At 42.0% G+C, this 21,923-nt stretch overlaps 1 protein-coding gene across 1 annotated transcript in view; it reads right to left on the bottom strand.

Annotated features, from left to right (window-relative positions):
• LOC126428046 (intermembrane lipid transfer protein Vps13) overlaps nucleotides 1-21,923 on the bottom strand; it is a 487,343-nt gene that overhangs the window by 354,664 nt on the left and 110,756 nt on the right. The window contains exon 19 of the mRNA XM_050089923.1: nucleotides 3,385-3,661. Within this exon, the coding sequence (XP_049945880.1) occupies nucleotides 3,385-3,661 (277 nt within the window). The remainder of the gene's footprint in view (nucleotides 1-3,384; nucleotides 3,662-21,923) is intronic.

Raw genomic sequence — 21,923 nt, 5'->3', positions numbered from 1 at the left:
TTCCTTCTCAGGTTAAGCCTTTCCTTCTCAGGTTAAGCCTTTCCTTTTCAGATTAAGTCTTTCCTTTTCAGATTAAATGTTTCGGTAGCAGCATTTACACAAGTGCCAAAGAGACTGGTACGCATGCCTATTCAAATACAGAGATATGTAAACAGGCAGCATATGGTGCTGTGGTCAGCAATGCCTATTAACACAACAAGAGTCCAGTGGAGTTGTAAGCTCAGTTACTGCTGCTACAATAGCAGGTTATCAAGATTTAAGTGAGTTTGAACATGATCTTACAGTCAGCACACGAGTGATGGGATGCAGCAACTCTGAGGTAGAGATGAAGTGGGGATCTGTCAAAACATCGAATCTCCAAATCTGTGGCTGGAAAAAGATCCTGCAGGAATGGTACTGACGACGACTGAAAAGAATCGTTCAACGTGACAGTAGTGCAACCTTTCCGCAAATTGTTTCAGATTTCAATGATGGGCCCTCAAGTGTCAGTGGGCAAACCATTCAATGAAACATCATCAATACAGGCTTCCTGAGCCAAAGGCCCACTTAATGACTGCACGAGACAAAGCTTTATGCCTTGCCTGGGCCTGTCAACAACAATTGTTGATAACTGGAAACATGTTGCCTGGTCAGATGAGTCTCATTTCAACGAGTGGATGGACATGTATGGGTATGAAGACAACCTCATAAATCCATGGACCCTGCATGTCAGAACGGGACTGTTCAAGCTGGTGAAGGCTCTGTAATGGTGTGGGGCATGTGCAGCTGGAGTGATACGGAACACCTGATACGACACTGAAAGGTGACATGTACATAGGCATCCTGTCTGATCAGGTGCATCCATTCATGTCCAATGTGCGTTCCGACAGACTTCAGCAATTCCAGCAGGACAATGCCAGTTTATGGCGGGTCATGGCCCATCGAACATAGGCTGGTGTGAGGTGGAGCGTACACTATTAAGTTAAGTAGTGGTTTTGACTTTGTACATATGTACTGTTTGTGTTTTCCTTTTTTTTTCATTTATTAATGTATAGCTGTTGTGTTCTTTTAATAATTGACAAAGGTCTTCTTAGGCACTTGTGTGGGTTTTATTGTTCTGAAGAACGTGTAGTCATCTATGCCGAAACCTAGGTTAACACTAGGTTCTTTTTTTGCAATCGAGGCGGGTTTCTGGTTTTTCAATATATTAACGAACGATTACTGACACGCTGCGATGTTGAAGGTTCTTATCCTTCGTATCTCATTTTCCTGCTAAGTGTCAGATAACAACAAAAATTACTTTTCTCGTACAATAATTCTGACTTTTTCACTGTTGAAATAATTTTCATTGAAATACATTTACCTTTCGGTGTTTTTATTATGCATAGTGTAGGTTTATTTCTCCATAAAATGTAAATATTTTTTGCTTTCTAGTATTTTGTCTCTTTTGTAGGAGAACACTAATACAAAAAAAATACTGGGACCTTGTGTATCTTTGCAGTGTTCCCCGAAAACAAACCAAAGAATATAATACAGATTAGGAAGACATGGAAGCATAAAATCCATTTCTATAACAGGAGTGAGATCGATAAGAATAGATAATAACTTCCAATGTTAGCAGACGCCTCCAAAGTCCCCTATCTCTGTGCACGTGCAGCATACTTGGAAATTTACAGCTCCACACTCAGCACGGTCCATAGATCACTCTTCTCATAGACACACTTGTGTCACGGTCAGTTGTAGATTTACACTCAGGCACGAAAGGGACACACACTTCGACTAGTTTATTTTGACCAGAAAGTGATTTGTCAGGGTGTATACATGGACAAGGGAAAAAAATTCCTGGATTTTCCGGTTGAGAATACACTTTCTCCCAGATGAAAATACACTTTTTACGTGTTAAGTGACAGTATACTTTTCCTCGGCACTGTAAAACTTCTCAATCCTTCGACTGTTTATGGTTTTATACACTGATGTAGAATTACCCGACACTTTAGAAAATGAAACTCAGGGGAAAAAAACACTTTTCGGAAAGATCTGTGATGTACAGCAACATGTACGCTGCATATTTTCGTGTTACGAATTCCACCAAACACCGCATGTTACTTTCCGAAGCATTGAAATCGAGATTGCGACACGCTTTCGTAAGCCAGTCACAGCTCATGTCACGTGATCTCGCCAGCTGATGACAGCTTAGGAGATGTGATGTAGGCGGCCAACAGCAAGATCACTCTTAAGTAGTGCGAACACACAAATAAGGGAAGTTAATTGTTTAAATGAATATACATATTGTTGCTACAAGAAAAGAAAAGCTTTCACATATAATATTGGTCTCAAAGATTAATAAGCTGCAAGAGAAGATAAGCTTCCACATATAATGTTGATCTCTTTACCGCGTGTTACACTTTAAGATACACCACATAAATGTGCCACTAAAATTTTTAATAATGACGTAAATGTCTGATCTTCTGGGCTAGAAATTCTTCCAGATGGTTGTCCCTAAAGAGTTGATTTTCAAATGAGAGTCAAATGCTCTGCGATTTAAGAAATTCGATGTACATTCTCGCACATCGTTCATCTTGCATAAAAGGAAATTAACTTTCAAAGTAACGCTTTTCAAATCACCATTCGCAAATATTTTCCTGTGACCTGTTAGAAATAGGTTCGGTTCAGCAGTTGCCAGAGAGTGCCATATAACAGGTGTCACTGCACTTGCGCAGCTACGATGACGCAAGAAGGCCGATTGTTCGCATGTGTAAAACATTAAAAGATCTTGCATTAAAATGAATCTAATGTAAACAGCTGTCACTTCACGCTTATCAGAGGCAATTTGTTGTTAAGAAGCGTTGCATAGTCTTCCTAAAGCCTTTGACACTCTTTGCTGTTGGCAGACGCTTTTATGAGCACTGTGTTCTGTTGCATACAGCGCATTTCCTTTGTGGCTTAAGTTTTATTTTCGTCTGCCCCCCCTCCACTCCACTCGTTCATGTTTTGTTCCTGCAGTATTATCAGTATTATTCTGCAGAGGCGGGATACAGTAATATTCTTTGTTAGAGTATTGGTTCTAACCAGTCAAAATCCCAAAAATTTAACTGAAAACTAAAGCAATGAAAAATTCCCGGAATTTCAAAAGAATTCCTGGGTTTCACCCGGTTTTCTCCCAGATGAAAAAATTTCTGGATTTTTCCAGATCTCCCGGTTGTCCTGGGTCATATACACCCTGTACATGTAAAATGGGCTTAAGTTATGTTTTAATCTACAATGGTCAGAAAAGTGTATTTAGTATAAAGCCACTATACAGTTTAGATGTGAAAATGGGAGGAATAAAGAAAAGTTAGTATTTGAGTTACAAGTATCAGAGGACGTAGAGCTAGTCCACATTGCCGCAATAGGAACAGAACGTACCACTAGAGGGCTTCGGTAGTGCGACAGGCTTCATCTCCTCATCTTCGGCGATGGTTTCCAGCTTGCCGGCATCGGCCGGGCGCGAGGGCAGCTTGCCGCTGGCGCGTGCCGCTCTCTCCTGCGTCCTCTCCAGCACCGCCTGGAGCCGCTGCAAGTATTCGAGGAAGGCTGCCAGCCCCTCTTGGTGGAGCAGCACTGTCAGCCGTGTGAAGCTGATGGCCACCAGCTGCAGAACCGAACCGTGCTTCGTGTGCAGCTCCGGAGACAGACGGTCCACCTGCATCGGAGAATACCGTCCGTCAGCACTTATCGACGTAGGACAGGTGCACCGAAGATTTTGCAGAGGAATTCTTAATGCTTCTTGGATTCCAGCCATATCTGTTATAGAATAATGTCTGAAACAAATACTAACAAAGAGACAGAGGGGCTGGCCAGTACTTAGCACAGCTCAGCTCAGTACAGCCGATAGATACACAAAACAGAACAGAAAAGTTTTTTTCCTTCAACAGGGAAGAGAGAGGGGAAAAAGGGATGAAGGGAAAGTGGATTCAGTTACTCACAACCCAGGTTATGAAGCAACAGGGGAAGGTAAACAGGGAGGGTAGTAAGAATGGAGGCATGGTCGTCAGAGGGAAGCCAAAGATATTCTGCTGTAAGTACTGTGCCAGCTTCAAACCAAAGAGGATGCATACAGAAGTAAAGAGGTATATAGTGTGAAGATAAACACAACTATGTAGCAAGGAAAGATGCGTGAATGGCTAAAGAGGAGAGGGAAAAAGGAGAAGACTGAAGAGTAAATGGGAGTGAGGTTGGTTAATGTAAATTCAGTCAAGGGGGATGGCGGGATGAAAGGTTGTATTGGAGTGCAAGTTCCCATCTCCACAGTTCCGAGGGACTGGTGTTGGGTGGGAGAAGCCAAATGGCACGTACGTTGTAGCAGGTTCCTAGGTCCCTAGAATTATGCTGGAGGGCATGCTCTGCTACTGGGTATCGGACATCTCCTAGGCAGACAGTTCGTCTGTGTCCGTTCAGGCGCTCAGCCAGTTTAGTTGTCGTCATACTGGTGTAAAAGGCTGTGCAGTGCAGGCATGTCAGCTGATAAATGACATGTGTTGTTTCACATGTGGCCCTGCCTTGAATTGTGTATGTTTTACCAGTAGTGGGGCTGGAGTAGGCAGTTGTGGGGGGATGCATGGGGCAGGTTTTGCAGCGGGATCGGTTACAGGGGTAGGAACCACTGGGTAGAGCATGCTGTCCAGCATAATTCTAGGGACCTAGGAACCTGCTACACCGTACGTGCTATTTGGCTTCTCCCACCCAACACCAGTCCCTCAGAATTGCGGAGATGGGAACTTTCACTTCGACACATCCTTTCATCCCGCCATCCCCCTGGACTGAACCTACATTAACCAACCACACTCCCATTTACTCTTCAGTCTTCTCCTCTTTCCCTTTCCTCTTTAGCCATTCACGCATCTTTCCTTGTTACATAGTTGTGTTTATCTTTATACTATATACCTTTTTACTTCTGTATGCATCCTCTTTGGTTTGAAGCTGGCACAGTACTTACAGTAGAATATCTTTGGCTTCCCTCTGACGACCATGCCTCCATCCTTACTACCCTCCCTGTTTACCTTTCCCTGTTGCTTCATAACCTGGGTTGTGAGTAACTGAATCCACTTTCCCTTCCTCCTTTTTTCCCCTCTCTCCTCCCTGATGAAGGAACAAAGTTCCGAAAGCTAGGAATGTATATTTTCTGTTCTGTTTTGTGTATCTATAGAATAATGTCTGACACTTAGCGTACAGCTAACATAATACAGGGGCGACACAGAAAAACGGGAACATTTCCACAATCCAAAAAAACTATACACGATGAAGCAAAGAAGTTGCATTCATAGTAATTGAAACCTTACTACTTCGTTATTTAAGAAAGTCGATGGCATTTATCAGTTTTTAAAAATTATGTCCTTAAGTTGGTGTCCTTCTTTATGAATACATTCATGAAATCTGCTGTTGAGATTCCTCATTGACCGCTGCAACATCTCAGCTGGGATACTGTGAACAGCATCCCGAATTCTCTGTTGTAGCTCATCCAGGGTTCTTGGTCAAATTGTGAAGACTTTGCTCTTGAGGTAGCCCCACAGTATGTATTTGGTGATCTAGGGGGCCAGGGAATGTTACCGAATTGTGAGATCACACGGTTGCCAAACAACTCTCACACATTTGCCATTGATTTCTCTGCAGAGTGTGATGCTCCATCCTGTTGAAACCAGGCTTCTTGGACATTTGGAAAGTTGTTCAATGCAGGTGTGATGAATGTTCATAACATCTACACATAACGATCGGTATTGACAGTTATTGTGTTTCCCTGTTCATTTGCAAAAAAAATATGGTCCAAAAAATCCCATGTGATAAAACACAACACCATACTGTCACTTTACTAGCAGGTAAAGGGTGCTCACGACGTCATTAGGATTTGTGTTTGCCCACTAATGATAGTTCTGTTTATTCACATAACCTGTGAGATGAAAATGTGCCTCAGCTGACATTCACAACTTGTGTAGAAATTTGTTGTCATTGTTTATTTTTGTTATTTGTTGACAGAATCCTAATTGTAACTGGTAAATGCTGTCCTTAAATTGTTGCACCATCTGTAGTTTGTACAGATGAAATTCACAGCAAGAAGAAGGATTATGTGAATACTTTCCCAGGACATTCCAACCACTGCTGCTTGCTTACGAATTGAACGCCGTGGGCTCCGTAAGACTGACATGCGTATATCTACGTCTACATACACACTCCGCAATCCACCATACGGTGTGTGGCGGAGGGTACCTCGTACTACAACTAGCATCTTCTCTCCCTGCTCCATTCCCAAACAGCACGAGGGAAAAATGACTGCCTATACACCTCTGTACGAGCCCTAATTTCTCTTATCTGTGTGGTCTTTCCGTGAAATGTAAGTTGGCAGAAATAAAATTGTACTACAGTCAGCCTCAAATGCTGGTTCTCTAAATTTCCTCAGTAGCGATTCACGAAAAGAACGCCTCCTTTCCTCCAGAGACTCCCACCCGAGTTCCTGAAGCATTTCCTTAACACTCGCATGATGATCAAACCTACCAGTAACAAATCTAGCAGCCCGCCTCTGAATTGCTTCTATGTCCTCCCTCAATCCGACCTGATAGGGATCCCAAACACCCGAGCAGCACTCAAGAATAGGTCGTATTAGTGTTTTATAAGCAGTCTCCTTTACAGATGAGCCACATCTTCCCAAAATTCAACCAATGAACCGAAGACGACTATCCGCCTTCCCCACAACTGCTATTACATGCTTGCCCCACTTCATATCGCTCTGCAATGTTACGCCCAAATATTTAATCGACGTGACTGTGTTCACCGCTACACTACTAATGGAGTATTCAAACATTACAGGATTCTTCTTCCTATTCATCTGCATTAATTTACATTTATCTATATTTAGAGTTAGCTGCCATTGTACTAAAAGAAGGAATTGGTTAATTGAATGCGAGGGCAGTGTGAAAAGTTCTCGGCCTGAGAGTGAAAATGACAATTTATGCTTTCAAATAAGTTTTATTTTTGATCACAATCTCCTCTAATATCAATACATTTCATCCAACTGTGGTCCAATGCCATTATCCCCTCCCTCTAGTGGTCCACCAGAAGGGATGCAAAGTACCCAACTAGAGCCTCGATGACTTCTCGAATGGACAAAGAGCACTGCCCAGCAAGAAATTTTTTTTCAGTTTTGAGAACAGATGAAAGTCTGAGGGCACCAAATTTTGAGGGTATGGTGGATGCCTTTGTGATCCAGAGTGAGCACACACAGCACCCATCTTGTGCAAAGGTTCCTCATGTTCAGCTCCTGGTGCAAGATGTGACCAACACACTCCTTTGCTGTCCCTAGAGCATTAGCAATTTCAAGCACCTTTATATGCCGATCTTCCAGGCTTATATTGTGTACCTTGTCGATGATTTCCAATGTGCTTGCAATTTTTGGACATCCTTCATACAGATCATCTCGGAAGCTTTAACGGTCATGTTTAAACTCAGCCACTCAATTCTCCACAGTGAAAATTGAAAGTGAAGAGCTGCCATATATGTGTACAAGCTGCAAGTGAAGTTTTGTTAGTGTTATACCTTCTTGTACAAAGAATTTAATTACTGTATGACACTCATCTCCCCCCTGCCCCATATACATCATCACAAACATCACAATGGTTTCAAATGACTACATACAGTCAACTGTTGCCTGGAATGATTTGAAATTTTACATTGTGTATACTAACATGTGTGCCAACATACGGGGGAAAACTCGTACAAGTAGTGCTGTGGTCTCTGTGAGAGGCTAAGAACTTTTCAGACAGCCCTCGTATATCGCAAGGCATCAAAATTTTTGTCAGTTTAGTATTGGAGAGAAGTGTAGGAAAAAATTTGTTGGGGGGAGATGAAGTCTAGACCGTAGCAAGCAGGTTTAAATGCTTATAAGGTGCAAGAGATATGAGGAGACAGGGGACTGATGTGGAGATAGACTTCAAATCAGGCCTCAGTCTGAAGAAAAGAAAAATGAGTAGTAGTTAAACTACAGTGACCCAATTCCTCATAACACTTGTGGTGCTGGTCTTGAAGATAGTTGACATTACCTGTTGACTGGCCAAAATAACTGGCTGGTTTTTTTTACTTCATGTATATAAATATGTAGTTTGAATTTCAAAACTTTTTAGGTTTATTAGATTTTCTATTTTAATGCATCTAAAGAAACATACACAACAGGAGATCAAAGCAAAATTTTGCATTCATAGTGGAGGAGACTGTGTAAACTCAGAGAGAGCTTTTGACAATGTTGGTTGGAATACTCTCTTTCAAATTTTGAAAGTGGCAGCAGTAAAATACAGGGTGTGAAAGGCTACTTACAATTTGTACAGAAAGCAGATGGCAAGTATAAGAGTCGAGGGACTTGAAAGGGAAGCAGTGGCTGGGAAGGGAGTGAGACAGGGTTGTAGCCTCTCCCCGATGCTATTCAATCTGTATATTGACCAAGCAGAAAAGGAAACAAAAGAAGAATTTGGAGTAGGAATTAAAAGCCAGGGAGAAGAAATAAAAACTTTGGGGGAGGTTTGCCAATGACATTGTAATTCTGTCAGAGACAGCGAAGGACCTAGAAGAGCAGCTGAACGGAATGGACAGTGTCTTGAAAGGAGGGTATAAGATGAACATCAACAAAAACAAAACGAGGATAATGGAATGTAGTCGAATTAAGTCGGGAGATGCGGAGGGAATTAGATTAGGAAAAGAGACACTTAAAGTACAAAATGAGTTTTGCTATTTGTGGAGCAAAATAGCTGATGGTGGTCGAAGTAGAGAGGATACAAAATGTAGACTGGCAATGGCAAGGAACGTGTTTCTGAAGAAGAGAAATTTGTTAACATCAAGTATAGATTTAAGTGTCAGGAAGTATTTTCAGAAAGTATTTGTATGGAGTGTAGCCATGTATGGAAGTGAAAGATGGACGATAAATAGTTTGGGCAAGAAGAGAATAGAAGCTTTTGAAATGTGGTGCTACGGAAGAATGCTGAAGATTATATGGGTAGATCACATAACTAATGAGGAGGTACTGAACAGAATTCGGGAGAAGAGGAATTTGTAACACAATTTGACTAGAAGAAGCGATTAGTTGGTAGGACATGTTCTGAGGCATCAAGGGATAACCAATTTAGTATTGGAGGGCAGTGTGGAGGGTAAAAATCATAGGAGGAGACCAAGAGATGAATACACTAGGCAGATTCAGGAGGATGTAGGCCACAATAGTTACTTGCAGATGAAGAAGCTTGGACAGGCTAGAGTAGCATGGAGGGCTGCATCAAACCAGTCTCTGGACTGAAGACCGCAACAACAGCAGTGGAGGAGTGTGTGCCGCAAATTGAAACCTGGAGAGATACACAGCCCAACATTACATTCACTGGACTTTTATGCCCACATTCGTTTCTTGTTGTGCCTGCAGGAGAATGTGTCATAACGAGCCACGCAGTTTGAAGGGCCATGTCACGGATTGCGTGGCTCCTCCCGCCGGAGGTTCAAGTCCCTCGTGTGTGTGTGTGTGTGTGTGTGTGTGTGTGTGTGTTTTGTTCTTAGCGTAAGTAGGGACCGATAACCTCAGCAGTTAGGTCCCTTAGGAATTCACACATTTGTGTCATAATGACACAATCTTTGAATATAATACGATAAACATATGCAGCAACTCATCTTAAAAAATATGTAGAATTACTACAATTTTTGGATGACGTGTGATCTGAATCGTCATCAAATACCTGATTTTCGTTGTAAATAACTTTATCTGCAAATAACTTTATCTGCAAATAACTTTATCTGCAAATAACTTTATCTGCAAATAACTTTATCTGCAAATAACTTTATCTGCAAATAACTTTATCTGCAAATAACTTTATCTGCAAATAACTTTATCTGCAAATAACTTTATCTGCAAATAACTTTATCTGCAAATAACTTTATCTGCAAATAACTTTATCTGCAAATAACTTTATCTGCAAATAACTTTATCTGCAAATAACTTTATCTGCAAATAACTTTATCTGCAAATAACTTTATCTGCAAATAACTTTATCTGCAAATAACTTTATCTGCAAATAACTTTATCTGCAAATAACTTTATCTGCAAATAACTTTATCTGCAAATAACTTTATCTGCAAATAACTTTATCTGCAAATAACTTTATCTGCAAATAACTTTATCTGCAAATAACTTTATCTGCAAATAACTTTATCTGCAAATAACTTTATCTGCAAATAACTTTATCTGCAAATAACTTTATCTGCAAATAACTTTATCTGCAAATAACTTTATCTGCAAATAACTTTATCTGCAAATAACTTTATCTGCAAATAACTTTATCTGCAAATAACTTTATCTGCAAATAACTTTATCTGCAAATAACTTTATCTGCAAATAACTTTATCTGCAAATAACTTTATCTGCAAATAACTTTATCTGCAAATAACTTTATCTGCAAATAACTTTATCTGGTCGTTTCTCATATTCACTTCACATTTTGAACACAAAATCACATAAAAGCACACAAAACAGAGAGAACTCACACGTCACCTAATGCCTACGAAGCAAAAGACAGTAACAAAGGTTTCAAAAATGATGAATTATTCAAGTAATATTGCTACTGTCATCTGCTAAGCTTGCAGATCTCTCAGATGATTCTGGAAGCCATAAAAATACAATATTAAGAGAAACAGGATGTAATTGTTTATGGGCATTTAAATGAATCAGTGGTGAGGGTTGAAAATTTGTGTCAGATTGGGAAGCAAACTCAGATGCTCTGCTTCTCTAGAACAGTTTGCCTTAACCACTGTGATCATCTGGGCACATGTTATGGTTGACCCATATTCTTAATGTGTCGTGCGTTGGTGGTAGCATCATGTCCCACTTCCTTTCTTCTGTGCAGATGAAAGATGGTCATGTAGTAACTGTAATTTATAGTAGTAGTGGTAGAGGAAAGATCACGTTCTGTGTGCACCCCCCCCCCCCTTTTTTTCTCTTTTCCCCATAGATAAAAGATACAAATGTAAGCACACTATAGCCACAAGCAAGATGGAGGGCAAGTGTTTTATGGGTGGGGAAGGAGCCATTTAGACTTTGATGTTGCAACTTGCAGGTACCATGGACATGAAAGAATAAGAGATTGGGTCGACAATGACTGTTGTTCCAAAAAGAAATACAAAATAAGATTGTATGGAATTACTTAATTAATTACTTATTTACTTCTTGATTTTGGGATACTAACGATCTCTCTGTTGATGAGTCTGGTTATCAATAGCTTAAATGCGAGTGTCACAGCGTGTATGCTTTCACGGCCGGCATCTTCAGTAATTAAAACTTCCGGAAGTTTTAATTACTTAAATGTGAGTGTTTAATTAATATTTTGAAAATGTTATGGGGACTGTTAAATACAAAAGAGTTTTAAAAAGAAGCAGTTACATGATTTTGTAGCTAGTGCACAGCAAACATATTCATCCATTATCACAGTGCCTTCCTGCAGACAGTGAAGAAGTTTGTTATAGCTACGATTGGCACTGCACAGCAGGACCACAACTTCAAGGTAATTGCGATCGTGTGACTGACAGATAACATTCACAGAATTGATACCCCAGCTAAGTTTGCTCCAGCAGCGAATATCAGTGATAACATTCCAGTGTGCAAGTAGCACCCGCTTCCATTAGCCGCACTGCATGTAGCATTTGCCACGTCCTGCAAAGGCTCAGAAGATATGGTGCATCCACACTGAAAGTGCCTGTGGTGTCCTCGCTCATGTATATTTTGTAATGTGGTGTCGGTTCTGTTGGCTGTGTCCAACAGAACTGGCACCACACTTCAATCTATAAAAATTCATTTGACACCACAGAAAATCACCTAACTGGCATCACATAATATCGTGTCTTCCGCACATTTGCATTTCCCACAAGCACTACAATACCGGGTGACACAGAATAATGGGAATGTTTAAAATGAGTAGTGGCAGCCGTGGGCAGCTGGCAGAGCTGCGGCTTCATAACAGTTAGTGAGTAAACAGTCTGCCATTTCAGTAAACAGGGATCAATGGAATGGATAACAGTGTGCCTTAGCCATAAAAATGTTTTATAAAAACAATGATAGTTTGGCAGCGGCGCAGAGGGAGTTTTGACGTTTTTGTAATTTAGGATGTCACGATGCTGTTCCATTGAAACACACAGCAAAATGTTGGGTTAATAACTTTGAATAGACTGGATCTGCCCTCAAGAAGAAATAAACAGGATGACCAAGAAGAGTGCGATCTCCAGCAAACATTGATGTTATGTTGACTTCTTAAGTAATAGAGCCCAGTACATTGTCCTCGATGGTGAGTGTTCATCGGAGGTGTACGGGAAGGTGTCGTCGTTGATTGAGTGTAGGAGGATACAAGATGACTTGGACAGGATTTGTGATTGGTGTGCTCACTCTGGATCACAAAGGCATCCACCATACCCTCAAAATTTGGTGCCCTCAGACTTTCATCTGTTCTCAAAACTGAAAAAAAATTTCTTGCTGGGCAGTGCTCTTTGTCCATTCGAGAAGTCATCGAGGCTCTAGTTGGGTACTTTGCATCCCTTCTGGTGGACCACTAGAGGGAGGGGATATTGGCATTGGACCACAGTTGGATGAAATATATTGATATTAGAGGAGATTGTGATCAAAAATAAAACTTATTTGAAAGCATAAATTGTCATTTTCACTCTCAGGCCGAGAACTTTTCACACTGCCCTCGCATTCAATTAACCAATTCCTTCTTTTCTTCTTTCCAATGAATTTCAGTAACTCTTCATTAGTTGATCTGATCCACCTATCTAATTTCAGCATTCTTCTGAAGCACCACATTTCATAAGCTTTCATTCTCTTCTCGTCTGAAATGTTTGTTGTTAAAGTTTGGCTACTGTAAAAGGCTACATGCCAGCCAAATACCACCCAAAAATATTTTCTAATTCTTAAATTTATATCTGTTGTCAAAAAAACTACTTCAGATACACTTTTACCGCTATCGGTCATTTGTATTTTATATTCTCTCCTACTTCTAACATCAGCAGTTATGAGGGGCATTCAAATGAAAATGAGATAGATGGAAAAAGTAAGTAAACTGTTTATTATTTCAGAAGTAATCACCGTAACTTTTAATACATTTATCCCATTCTGAGACAACGCTCCCTCCCCACTCGGTATGTTATGGAAGTCGTTACGTTAAATACTCTATGCACACTATGTAATCAAAAGTATCCGGACACCTGGTTGCAAAGTTGGTGGCACCCTCCATCAGTAATGCTGCAATTCAGTATGGTGTTGGCCCACCCTTAGCCTTGATGACAGCTTCAACTCTAGCAGGCTTACGTTCAATCAGGTGCTGGAAGGTTTCTTGGGGAATGACAGCCCATTCTTCACAGGGTGCTGCACTGAGGAGAAGTATCGATGTATGTCAGTGAGGCCTGGCATGAAGTTGGGATTCCAAAACATCCCAAAGGTGTTCTAGAGGATTCAGGTCAGGACTCTGTGCAGGCCAGTCCATTACAGGGATGTTGTTGTTGTGTAACCACTCCGCCACAGGCCGTGCATTACGAACAGGTGCTAGATTGTGTCGAAAGATGCAATCGCCATCCACGAAGTACTCTTCAACAGTGGGAAGGATGAAGGTGCTTAAAACATCAATGTAGGCCTGTGCTGTGATAGTGCCATGGAAAACAACAAGGGGGTGCAAGCCCCCTCCATGAAAAACACGACCACACCATAACACCACCGTCTCCGAATTTTACTGTTGGCACTACACACGCTGGCAGATGGCGTTCACCAGGCATTCGCCATACCCATACCCTGCCATCAGATCGCTGCATTGTGTACCACGATTCATCACTCGTTGTGTGGACAACATTTTTCCATTGTTCAATCACCCAATGTTTACTCTCCTTGCACCGTGAGGCGTCGTTTGACATTTACCGGCATGATGTGTGGCTCATGAGTAGCTGCTCAACCATGAAATCCCAGTTTTCTCAACTCCTACCTAACTGTCACAACACTTGCAGTGGATCCTGAATGCAGTTTGGAATGCCTGTGTGATGGTCTGGATATATATCTGCTACTTACACATTACGACACTCTTCAACTGTCAGCAGTCACTCTCAGTCAACAGTTGAGGTCGGCCTGTACACTTTTGTGCTGTACGTGTCCATTCGTGTTTCCACTTCACTATCATATCAGAAACAATGGACCTAGGGATGTTTAATAGTGTGGAAATCTCGCGTACAGACATACGACAACAAGTGAAAATCTATCACCTGGCAATGTTCGGAGTCCGTGAGTTACGCAATGTGTCCCATTCTGCTCTCTCATGATGTCTAATGACTACTGAGGTCGCTGATATGGAGTACCTGGTAGTGGGTGGCAGCACAAAGCATCTAATATGAGAAACGTTTGTTTCTGGGGGTGTCCAGATACTTTTGATCACATAGGGTATCTCCTGTAATCTAAACGATAACACTGATATGTCATTGGACATGCAAATCAGCTGTTTCACTATCATAACTTCCTCCAATCGACTGTGAGAATGTAGTCTAACATTTCACTTTTGTTAAGCGAAATGTTGAACAAGTGTTTTTGAAACAACAAATCATGGTCATCACTATAAAAAGTTTCTTTCCGTAGCGAAATAGGTAACATGCTGTTTGGATGTATGTCTCATTTACATGCACATATTACAAAATGGATGGATGCAATGTATCAATGAGTATGGACGATGATAATTATCACACCACGTTTACAGTATCTGCTGGTTGGATGGTCTAGTAAATTTTGACAGGTCTTGCCTGAGAGATACAGTGTAAGCCATACAGAAAGAGCCACTGTGAAAATACCTGCGACATCAGGGGACAAGAGAAGACAGTTAAATAAGACAGGCCATTTGTGGACTTGTCCTTATCAGTGTAAATGTGATGTTCTGAATGCTAAAACAACTTTATTAATAGTCACTATACACAAGAGTAAAATACATGAAATGTTGATTATCAGAAGCATCATATTTATTTTGAAACCAGGAGGATGAATTTGTATGTTTAACTTCCAGGAGTAACTGCAGCACTTCAAGAAACAAAACTCAATCGGAAGAGGTTAGGAAGCGTGTTGAAATACACAGTCCAGTAACATTAATGAGAACACCACCTACGTTTGAAGCCAATGAACAGTGCAGTTGCTGTCATAATGCAGAAACCAAGCAATTTATCAGAAGTCCGCATGGGTACGATCACTGGTGGTTCGGGTTAACAGTGGACGCAATTCCGAAACAACTAAGTTGGCAACTGTGGTACCAACATTCGATACCACTCTTATTAGGTGTTGCAGTTATCGACTGCAGTCCGTATTAGTATCGTTGGACCTGCAAGTCGCGACCAGCGCTGCTCCGCAACTTGTGTCAAGTTTCTAGCGAGCTCCCGTTCACTCTCGCTCGGGACATCAAGTAGTAAAGTAGCACAACCTTCAGCTGATAGGAAGCAACCTCTAACAAGGTGCTTAGTAATGTATGGCCTAAGTGAGGCCTCAATAGCCATCTGTGTATAATCACATGTATGCAGCCGAGAAGAATCCCGTACAACCAGTTAAATACAATATATACTATTTTTTCCAATGACTTCTAATTATTTTAGTCATTGCAGATTCAGACGGTGCAGCCAGCACCTTATCGACATTACTGACAAACCTGGTTTGATTTATATCTTTCTATTAAGCATCCACCACCAGTCAACATTGGCAACTCGTTCATAGTCATGATAACAGTAACCCATTTGCATGCTGCTGTGGTTAAAGTATGGAAAAATGGCGCTACCCAAGGCCTGCACCGAGGCAACAGTTGTGTACCACGAGCCGCAGATGATGGGTGAATGACAGCTACAGGGATGTGTAAAGGAGGAGGCACCCGGCTCTGCACCCACGCCGGCTGCTGCTCATTAGTGACAAAAGCTGGAATTTGCACACCAATACTGCAACTACACATCCATTAAGTAGTGACTGGTGGCCTTTTTCTAATGAATCATTCTTTTATCCTCCATTGGCATGAAACATCTGACAGCAAACACCCTGCAACAATTGTTGGAAGGGTCCAGTCTGATGGAGGGAGTGTCACTGTCCGGGGGATGTTTTCGTAGTACAGCCAAAACTCACTTTTACACTTTTCAAGGGACTTCAAAAAATTGGTGTAAGCTGTGGAAGTTACATGCAGGATACCCCCTTGCACTTTATGCTTGATATATGTACATAACAGGCGTCAAAAGACTTGTCAGGGACTTGTTTATTATCTAATGAAGGTTTATTATACAAGGTGGTCCATTGATAGTGACCGGGCCAAATATCTCACGAAATAAGCATCAAACAAAAAAATACAAAGAACGAAACTCGTCTAGCTTGAGGGGGAAACCAGATGGCACTATGGTTGGCCCACTAGATGGCGCTGCCATAGGTCAAACGGATATCAACTGCATATTTTAAAATAGGAACCCACATTTTTTATTACACATTCCTGTAGTACGTAAATAAATATGAATGTTTCAGTCGGAGCACTTTTTTCGCTTTGTGATAGATGGTGCTGTAATAGTCACAAACGTATAAATACGTGGTATCACTTAACATTCTGCCAGTGCAGACGGTACTAGATTCGCGATACATTACCGATGTTAAAATGGACCGTTCACCAACTGCGGAAAAGGTCGACATCGTGTTGATGTACGGTTATTGTGATCAAAATGCCCAACGGGCGTGTGCTATGTATGCTGCTCGGTATCCTGCACGACATCATCCAAGTGTCCGGACCGTTTGCCGGATAGTTACATTATTTAAGGAAATAGGAAACGTTCACCCACATGTGAAACGTCAAACACGACCTGCAACAAATGATGATGCCCAAGTAGGTGTTTTAGCTGCTGTCGTGGCTAATCTGTACATCAGTAGAAGACAAATTGCGCGAGAATCGGGAATCTCAAAAATGTCGGTGTTGAGAATGCTACATCAACATCGATTGCACCCATAACATATTTCTATGCACCATAAATTGCATGGCAACGACTTCGAACGTCGTGTACAGTTCTGCCACTGGGCACAAGAGAAATTACGGGACGATGACAGATGTTTTGCAAATTACGGGACGATGACAGATGTTTTGCAAATTACGGGACGATGACAGATGTTTTGCATGCATTCTATTTAGTGATGAAGCACCATTCACTAAAAGCGGTAATGTAAACCGGCATAATATGCTCTATTGGGCAACGGAAAATCCACAATGGCTACAGCAAGTGAAACATCAGCGACCTTGGCGGGTTAATATATGGTGTGGCATTATGGGAGGACGGATAATTGGCCTCCATATTATCAATGGCAGTCTAAATGGTGCAATGTATGCCGATTTCCTACGTAATGTTCTACTGATGTTACTACAAGATGTTTCACTGCATGACAGAATGGTGATTTACTTCCAACATGATGGATGTCTGGCACACAGCTCGCGTGCGGTTGAAGCGGTATTGATTGAATAGCATATTTCATGACAGGTGGATTGGTCGTTGAAGCACCATACCATGGCTCGCACATTCACCGGATCTGACGTCCCTAGATTTCTTTCTGTGGGGAAAGTTGAAGGATATTTGCTACCGTGATCCACCCACAACGCCTGACAACATGCGTCAGCAAACTACTCGCTGTTGAGAGGAATGTCGTTACACGTATTGCCCAATGCATTGAGGTTGACGGACATCATTTTGAGCATTTATTGCACTAATATGGTATTTACAGGTAATCACACTGTAACAACATGCGTTCTCAGAAATGATAAGTTCTCAAAGGTACATCTTATCACATTGGAACAACCGAAATAAAATGTTCAAATGTACCTACATTCTGTATTTTAATTTAAAAAACCTATCTGTTACCAACTGTTCATCTAAAATTGTTAGCCAAATGTTTCTGCCTATTAGAGCGCCATCTATCACAAAGCGAAAAAAGTGGTCCAACTAAAACATTCATATTTCTTTACGCACTACACAAATATGTAATAAAAAATTGGAGTTCCTATTTTAAAAAACGCAGTTGATATCCATTTGACCTATGGCAGCGCCATCTAGCGGGCCAACCAGAGCGCCACCTGGTTTCCCCCTTCAAGCTAGCCAACTTTTGTTCTTTGCAGATTTTTCATTTGACGCTTATTTCGTGAGATCACGATCAATGGACCACCCTGTATAATAAAAACCACTGATGTAACAGGAACTAATAACTGTCCGGGACGTAGGAACATTTGCTCAATTTCATATGCCGTAATCTATGTTTTTGAAAGCGTGCAGCTGTCATTCATTATTTAAATAATGAAATACTGCACTAGTTACGTATGTTTTCATGCTTAGCATGTTTCATTTCAAGAATTTTTTCTCATTGTCATGTGCAAATATGTAAATAAGTATTTTGTATAGAGTTTGAATATGTGTTATTCTGCATCTCTTGCACTGTAGCTGTCTTTTTGGGGTTATCAGGTACTGGACTTCATCAGTTATGTAGAAATTCAGACACACACGCAAACTATCACTCATACCGTTTGTTTGTGTAACATCACAAAAAATACATTCGTAAATACTGCACTTGAAAACGAGAATAAATTCTCGAAACATGTTTTGCTCAGCATGAATAAAATACGTAACCGGTACTGTGTTCAAACTAAAAACATTTGAGCAACTCAAAGTTGCTGTGTGTGTGTGTGTGTGTGTGTGTGTGTGTGTGTGTGTGTGTGTGGTTTGGGGTTTTCGGGCGCTAAATCAAAGTTGCTGACTGTGTCAACTAGTGCTCCAAGTGCCCATATGCCAAAACACGCTAAACATGGTTCGATAAAGGTGTCCAGATGATCACAACAATCATGAAACTGCATTTGCGCACCAGAGATAGTTTGGAAATGGTTGTGATTGGTCATGGTTTCTTTATTCGAACGAACCTAGTTACTCCCTTATCAGCCACCACTCCATGTAAGGCTTGGCAGCGACGGGAGATACGGCACAAAAAAATGGTTCAAATGGCTCTGAGCACTACGGGACTCAACATCTTAGGTCATAAGTCCCCTAGAACTTAGAACTACTTAAACCTAACTAACCTAAGGACATCACACACACCCATGCCCGAGGCAGGATTCGAACCTGCGACCGTAGCAGTCCCGCGGTTCCGGACTGCAGCGCCAGAACCGCACGGCCACCGCGGCCGGCAGATACGGCACAAAATGTTACAACTTTTACATGTTTACTGGTTCAAATCCAATGAGTAGAGTGGCCTGGTGTCAAGAAACTTAACCACGTAATATTTGTAAGCACTACTGGACGACTAATATCACGCCGGCGTCATTTTTTCTCTACAAACATTTTTTCAAAATGTGTAAATTGTGGGAAAATTATAAATATGTTGACGCAAAATCAGGTGCAAATTAACATCGTGGGCATAGGAAATTTGACAGGATCGATAAAAAACATCGTAAACAGCGGGAAAACGTTAATTCCAGGAATATAAAAGTGGGGCTATACTGTATTCCCTTTGTGATCTCTTCATTCTGGAAGGCACAACATACACATGCAACTATTCTTGGGGATCATGTCCACTCTTATATGAAGTTTGTTTTTCCTTTTCATGATGGCATCTACCAGCTGGACAATGCAACATGTCACACAGCTCATAGTCTACGTACGTGGTTCAAAGAGCACCAGGACGAGTTCACCGTACTCCCGTGGTCATTAAACACCTCGGATTTAAACCCAATGGAGAAACTGTGGATCCACAATGATCAGGTTGTTAGTGCCATGGATCATGAACCAAAAAAACCAGCACAGTTGGCTGCAGCACTGGAGTTATCTGGAATAGCTGCAAGACTGTCGATACCTTCCAGAACGTCACTGATTCTCTACCTGCAGGTCTTGCAGTGATATGCACTACAAAATGCGGTTATTCAAGTTTCTGACAGGCAGTCACATTAATGTAAGTGGATAGAGTAGTAAGGTGAGCAAGACTAAATAATACGAAGAGCTAGCTCCTGATCAGACTCTACTTTGCTGCCCAGTATCATGGTAGATAACTACTGGAACAATGCAATGGGCATTACCAATACAGAAGGGGTGTTCAAAAAGAAATGACCCGGAGTCTGGAAAGCAAAAACCGGTAACAGGAGGGAAATATCACGGCGTGTGTATCGAGGTGTGGTTCCGACCGGAGCGTGTAGGTTCACAGCCCATCGCTAGAGGGCACGCACGCACGTCACATGAGTGTACAGAGCTAGCAGCAGCATGCATCAATCGTCCAATGCTGGCAGTCGCATTGCAAACAGTGACACACACACAGCAAACAGGTGGTGTTCGTTTTCTGACCGCGAAAGGAGTAGGAGGAACGGACATTCACAGACAAATGTCACAAGTGTACGGCGAACACTGCATGTCCATTGCAAGGGTCAAGGTGTGCCACAAGCTCTTCAGGGAAGAACTCGTGTCATTAGCCGATGATGCAAGATCTGGAGCACGATACTGCATTACCGATGACATCGTCCACCTGGTGGATGCACTCATTACCCACGACCACCAAGTGACAGTGAAACCCTGGCCACCGTGGTCAGATTGAGTGTCGGACGTGTTCGCACCACCGTGAAGGAATGACTGCACGTGCGCAAAGTGTGGGCCCAATAGGTGCCCCACAGTCTTCAACCACACCAGGAAGCATGTAGAATGGCCTTGCTCATCTGCAGCACTTTGCTCAAGAAGAGAATGCATTCCTGGCATGAGTGTTGGCTGGAGACGAGTCATGGTGTAATCACTTTGAATCAGTATCAAAATGACAAAGTCTCCAGTGGAAACATCCAGGGTCACCACAACCAAAAAAAGCCAAGGCTATCCACACGAGTGCAGGAAAGGTTATGCTGACATTCTTCTTTGACCAAGATGGCCCATTCCGATTCACTTCCTGCAGCACGGGACAACAGTGAATGTCCAGAGTTACTCGCGAAAATCTCGACCACCCTCCGCCGGGCAGTCAAATCAAAATGACCAGGCAATCTCACCCGTGGGGTCATTCTGCTCCACGATAATGCAAAGCCCCATAAGGCCAACCCAGTCACGGCACTCCTGCAGAAATTCAAATGGGAGGTTCTCTGCCACCTTCCGTACAGTCCGGACCTCTCCCCCTGTGATTATGCCGTTTTTGATCCCCTTAAAAGAATTCTAAGGGGCAAACGATTCACCTCGGATAATGAAACTTCCTGGCAGATTAAAACTGTGTGCCGGACCGAGACTCGAACTCGGGACTTTTGCCTTTCGCGGGCACGTGCTCTACCAACTGAGCTACCCAAGCACGACTCGTGCCCCGTCCGCACAGCTTTACTTCTTCCAGTACCTCATCTCCTACCTTCCAAACTTTACAGAAGCTCTCCTGCGAACCTTGAGTGAAAATCTCATTCTGGAAACATCCCCCAGGCTGTGGCTAAGCCATGTCTCTGCAATATCCTTTCTTTCAGGAGTGCTAGTTCTGCAAAGTTCGCAGGAGAGCTTCTGTAAAGTTTGGAAGGTAGGAGACGAGGTACTGGCAGAAGTAAAGCTCTGAGGACGGGGCGTGAGTCGTGCTTGGGTAGCTCAGTTGGTAGAGAACTTGCCCGCGAAAGGCAAAGGTCCCGAGTTCGAGTCTCGGTCTGGCACACAGTTTTAATCTGCCAGGAAGTTTCCTATCAGTGCACACTCCACTGCAGAGTGAAAATCTCATTCTGCACCTCAGATAATGACGTCCAGCTGTACGTGCAGAATTGGTTAACATCGCAGCCCCAGGAATTTTATGAGACAGCCATTCACCGCCTTGTGTCACAGTGGGACAAGTGTCTCAACAGCCAGGGTCAATACTTCTAACATACAGGTACTGATTTATATAATTATGTTTCTGGCTTGTTTCTTTTTGA

The sequence above is a fragment of the Schistocerca serialis genome, chromosome 12 (genome assembly GCF_023864345.2).
Source record: "Schistocerca serialis cubense isolate TAMUIC-IGC-003099 chromosome 12, iqSchSeri2.2, whole genome shotgun sequence".
NCBI classification, from domain to species: Eukaryota; Metazoa; Arthropoda; class Insecta; order Orthoptera; family Acrididae; genus Schistocerca; species Schistocerca serialis.
This window is presented reverse-complemented; position numbering and strand designations above follow the sequence as displayed.